General features: G+C 44.0%; 1 protein-coding gene across 2 annotated transcripts; it reads left to right on the forward strand.

The window, feature by feature from the left end:
* Nucleotides 1–430: 430 nt before the first annotated feature.
* gfi1b (growth factor independent 1B transcription repressor) lies at nucleotides 431–3,747 on the forward strand. Of its 2 annotated transcripts, none has more exons than XM_024263236.2 (7): nucleotides 431–589; nucleotides 770–872; nucleotides 1,131–1,292; nucleotides 1,523–1,752; nucleotides 2,279–2,416; nucleotides 2,497–2,662; nucleotides 3,006–3,746. In XM_024263236.2, the coding sequence occupies exons 2-7, from the start codon at nucleotides 782–784 to the stop codon at nucleotides 3,182–3,184; spliced, it is 966 nt and encodes a 321-aa protein (XP_024119004.1). In that variant the 5' UTR covers nucleotides 431–589; nucleotides 770–781; the 3' UTR covers nucleotides 3,185–3,746. The 2 variants fall into 2 exon arrangements, with proteins under 2 accessions (XP_024119004.1, XP_036070497.1); XM_036214604.1 differs by having other exon boundaries at nucleotides 432–589; nucleotides 738–872; nucleotides 3,006–3,747.
* Nucleotides 3,748–5,492: the final 1,745 nt, after the last annotated feature.

A 5,492-nucleotide genomic window follows, 5' to 3' on the forward strand; every position in this document is an offset into this window, starting at 1 on the left:
TTCATTAACCTTTAATGTGAATATTATTGTTATTAGTGGCGACAGCAGCGGGTTTTCGTAGATAGAAGTTATGAAGATGGCGCACGAGGTGCCTCGTGTCTGCATAGGTCAGCAGGTGTCCAGTGCGCGCGCGCGCCAGGTTTTCTGGCGAATCTTGCAGCCCAAATTCCTTAGGCTACATCTTTTTATTTTAGTGAAATAAAATCTGTTTCAGAGCAAAACTCCACATCTTTTACTTAAAGTTTTTTTTTCCTTTAGGCGTGTTGCGCGCGTGCACAGGGAGCGCGTGCCCGCGGAGTAGCTGTGTTTTGTATAACTGTTCCACAGGCGCGTGTTTTTTTAGGCAAATGTGCGCCTGCGGGTCGGCCGCTGATTGGCTGAGAGCACACTCAGATTGTCCCGCTGAAGTTATCTGATTGAAAATCAGGGGGTGGGGGGTGGGGGGTGTTGCGCGATGTTCTTCACGCGGCCGTGCTTTTCTAACTTTCAGGAACGGATTTGGGGACGCACCGGCGGCCGGAGGACTCTCGGAGAAGCGTGCGTCATCAGCATCTTTTCTCCGTTTTACGCGCCTCGTGCGGAGCTGCAGGTGAGTCGGAGCTGCCGGGAAAACTGTCCTCAGGTGTTCAAAGTTTGTTTTTATTTGATGTTTTAACGATAATTCAGATTATAGCTCAGGCGTTTTATTCTAATAACTTTAGTTCAATAAATGTCATTTCCTTTTTTCTCGTTTTCAGACTTTTTTGCGTCATTTTCATTTTCCTTGCAGTGAAACGTCATCATGCCGCGGTCATTCCTGGTGAAAAACAAAAGATGCGCATCCTACAACGTTCACCGCTTCCAGGAGGAGCCAGAGGCCGCAGTTTGCGCAAGTAAAGCGTTTTTCTATCCAAAAATGAACTTTTTTTTTTATTAGTGAAATGAAATGTGTTTCGGCTTCTAAACTTTTTAGGGGAAAAAATGAACATTTGACTTTTGCTGCAAGCAGATTGATGCTGTTCATAATTTGTGCTCCTGGAAGTGTCCTGGTTCTGCTGAAGCCTCCGCAGCAGGATGTTTACCTGCTCTGAAACAACTCGGAGGCATGTTTGTCTTGTATGAATCACACTGGTGTTTGCTGTGGATTTTAGAAGTCACGCTGCAGCTTCAGAGCGCAGACCTGTCGGACGTGCCGCAGCCCGGGGAGCAGGCTGCGGCCCCCCCTGCGCAGCAGCAGCAGGTGCATCCCGTACTTGTGCAGCGGGACCCTCCCACCTCTCCGGTGGCGTGCACGCAGCCCTACTTTCTGAGCGGTGAGTCGTCGAAATCAGCGGGTGTGTTTACATGCGCCCAGTAATCTGGTTACCAAACCAGGAAATCAGTTTACCTGTTTCCGCGCCCGGACTTCCTCCTTCCTCTCATGTTAGAGTTTATTATTCAGTGGAAAAGTTCTGGACAAACCTGGAATAAACCCATGTTATGAGGAAACCAGGTTTCCACAGCCCTGCCGAATGTAATCAGATTACTCTCCCCCTGCCCCCAGATCCCCACGCGGACGACTTCCCCCCGTACTACAAGCCCGCGTTCGCGTGGGAGCCGGTGGGGTCCTCCTTCGAGCTGCGTCAGCTGAGCTTCAGCCCCACGGTGCTGCAGCACGCCAGCAGCCTGTACGGGGGCCGCATCAGCCGCAGCCCCCCCGCGCAGCAGCCGCTGGACTGCAGCACCCACTACCCCCCCATGTCCAGCACCTACCACTGCATCACCTGTGACAAGGTAATCAGAGGGAATGAGAGGCCGTATCTATTTCATAATAAGATATAAGTTTCAAAAGAAAATATTTTATTTCATGAACTTTTCTTTCTTTAACATTTAATTGAAATCTTTTTGCTCATGGAAGAACCTTTGAGCTTTGTGCAATTGTGGTGCGTAATTGACGCGCACCTGCTTGTGTTCAGGTGTTCTCTGCATCTCAACTTTCTTTTTTAAATTTAATTGAAAAACTATTTTTGCTCATGGAAGAACCTTTGACCTTTTGTGCAATTTTGGTGCGTAATTGACGCACACCTGCTTGTGTTCAGACGTCACACTTTTCTTTCATTTTAGTCTAATTGAAATCTTTTTGCGCTCAGAAGAACCTTTGACCTTTTGCGCACTTTTGGTGCGTTATTGACGCGCGCCTGCTTGTGTTCATCACCTTTCTTTTTTAAGTTTAATTGAAAAACTCGTTTTGCTCATGGAAGAACCTTTGAGCTTTTGTGCAATTTGGGTGCGTAATTGACGCGGCCCTGCTTGTGTTCAGGTGTTCTCCACGTCACATGGGCTGGAGGTTCACGTCAGGAGGTCCCACAGCGGGATGAGGCCGTTCGGCTGCAGCATCTGCAGGAAAACTTTCGGCCACGCCGTGAGTCTGGAGCAGCACATGAACGTTCACTCTCAGGTAGGAGCTGATTGACGCGGAGCGGCTTTTATTCTGAAGAACTCCCACATCAGCTCATCCCACCTTCTGCTGTCAACCAGGAGAAAAGCTTCGAGTGTAAGATGTGCGGGAAGTCCTTCAAGCGCTCCTCCACCCTCTCCACGCACCTGCTCATCCACTCGGACACGCGGCCGTACCCGTGCCAGTTCTGCGGGAAGCGGTTCCACCAGAAGTCTGACATGAAGAAGCACACCTACATCCACACGGGTGATTATCTGCTGCGCATTTGCATGCGTTTTTCTTTCCAGGAGCCATAAACTGCTGATAAATCTGAAAATGAACCTTAAACTCACGCGGGGTCATTTGCATATCTGGTTTTCCTGCTCCACGCACAGCTCTGGAAAAGGAAGTCGGTCAGTTCCCGTCTGCGCTCCGCATCACGGCCGACAAATCTGAACAATAGCTCGATTCTTTAGTGCAGAAAATAGTCCGGCTTCTGGCTTTAGGGCGCAGAGCGCACCGCACGCGCGTCCAAACAAATCACCAGCAGTGACAGACAGACGATCAGATTTCATGAGAATTTATGACTGTCCTCTTCTGGTTTGCTCAGGTGAGAAGCCCCACAAGTGCCAGGTGTGCGGCAAAGCCTTCAGCCAGAGCTCCAACCTGATCACCCACAGCAGGAAGCACACGGGCTTCAAGCCCTTCGGCTGCGACATCTGCGCAAAAGGCTTCCAGAGGAAGGTGGACCTGCGGCGGCACCACGAGAGCCAGCACGGCATGAAGTGACTGCAGACACCTGACGCACAGTCTGCAGCTGCGCAGACATCCAAACGAACACTGCGTGGAACCGTGCATGGACTGAGTCGCCTGATGGTCACGCGAGAACGACAGAAAACCCGTTAAGTTTGGACAACATTCATGAAGAAGAGACAAAGTTCTTTAAAATAACTTGAAATCACGCGAGAATCTGAGTGCCACAATCACGAAGCAGGTGAAAACAAACACAAATGTGACATAAAAATGAAGATCTTTCAAAATACAACATTTTGGGAGCAATTTCTTCTAGAAAAGCAATAACATTGGTTGTTATGTCTTTACCTGTCAGTTTACTGCCACGTGGCAGTATAAGTAATCTGCCGCGCGCCAGTTCATGCAGCTGTGACCAATGAGGCTGCTCATGAAGTCATTCCAGAAGTTTACGTTCAGAATATTCAAGAAAATGTTCAGAAACCTTCAGAAGGTTCACTGAGCATGCGTGGGAGATTTACTGAATTTCATTAAAAAAATTGTCTGTCATATTTATTTTACCTATTGTCATGTTGTTGAATCTTTAAATAAATCTTAAAACAAAAGACATTTTTTGAATTTATTTAATAATAAAAATGATCATCTTTATTTATATAGCACCTTTCGAGATAAAAATCCCAAAGTCCTTCACAGTAAAACAAACAGAATATAAAAACAGATTTAAGAAAGACATTTTAAAAAGATGTGTTTTTAGCGGCTTTTTAAAAGAAAATGCTGAGACTAGAGATCTGAGGCTGAGAGGAAGGGAGTTCCAGAGAGATGGAGGACCTGCTGCAGAGGCTCTGTCACCTTTAGATTTCAACCCAGTTCTTTTAACCACCAGCAGGCCCTGGTCACATGATCTGAGGGACATGTTGGGAGTGTTCGTCTACATGAGGTCCTTTATGTGGACCGGTGCTTGGTTATTAACTGCTCTGTAAGTTAAACCCAGGATTTTAAACTGCACTCTGAAACGGATGGGGAGCCAGTGCAGTTGGATTAACAACGGGGTGACATGTGAAAACTGGAGGTTTTGGTTAAAAGCCTTGCAGCAGCGTTCTGGACAAACTGAGTTGCAAGAATCAAGATGAGAAGAAATAAACGCATGAATAAGCATCTCCATCTCAGAACGCAATAAAACTGGACTCAGTTTGGCAATTTTCTTTAAATGTTAAAAACAAGAATGAACAAGAGACCCAATGAGAGTCAAGAGATAAAACTGGATCTAGAGTTACCCTGAGGATTCTGACAGACACCCGCGTAAAATCTGTATTTTAAAAACATTCTGAGATTTAAAAGAAACATAAAGCTGAATATCATCAGCATAAAAAATGGTAAGAAATGTCATTAAAAGATCTTAAAATTTGATGCAAAGGCAACAGATATTAAATGAACAATAAAGGCCCCAAACTTTATCTTGTAGAGCACGTGTCAAAGTAAAGGCCCGGGGGCCGGATCCGGCCCTCTGGGTGATTAATCCGGCCCCCTGATCATTTTATCTTGTTGTTATTAATGGCCTGCTGTTATCTTGAGCTTATTTTTGACATGTATAATTTTGACAAAATATATTTCAATAAAATAATAAAAGTTATTTAAGGTTTAAGTTGATTTATTCTGGAATAATATTCCTGCCTTTTTATTATTTATAATTATGTTAAAAAGTTACAGTTTTAAAGTTTTTAAATTGTCATTCTGCTAGCTTTTTGGACTATTTTGGCATTTCCTAATATGTAATTTAGCTAATATTTCAGCTACATGCTAGCTGTTTTGGCTAATTTAGGCTTTTTTTGTTTGTTTTTTAGCTTTGTAGGGTGTTCTGGAGTTTAGCCAATATTTCAGCTACATGTTAGCTTTTTTGGCTAGTTAGACTTTTTTTTGTTTGTTTTTCAGGCCATTTTTGGAGTCTAGCTAATATTTCAGCAACATGCTAACTGTTTTGGGCTAATTTAAGCTGTTTTCTGTTTTTTGGGGCTATTTTGAAGTTTGGCTATTTTCTTAACTACATGCTAGCTGTTTTGGCTAACCTAAGTTTTTATTTATTTTTTTAGGCTAATTTGGCTTAAGAGTTTTCAGTTACAGCTTAAATGTTTTCAGTTATCAATTTTAGCATCTTCAGCTGCCAAATTCAGCTTCCAGGATTCACACTGGCATTATTTCAGGTGATGCTATATATACAGTTCATAATTATGTTAAAAAGTTACATTTTTGAAGTTTGAAATTTTAAATTTTAGTGTTTCTAATAAATGTTTATCTTGTTCGGATAAAACACACCTGATCCTGAGGTGTGTTTTGGATTTTGGCTCCTTGT

This window comes from Oryzias melastigma, linkage group LG12, assembly GCF_002922805.2.
Source record: "Oryzias melastigma strain HK-1 linkage group LG12, ASM292280v2, whole genome shotgun sequence".
Classification (NCBI taxonomy): domain Eukaryota; kingdom Metazoa; phylum Chordata; class Actinopteri; order Beloniformes; family Adrianichthyidae; genus Oryzias; species Oryzias melastigma.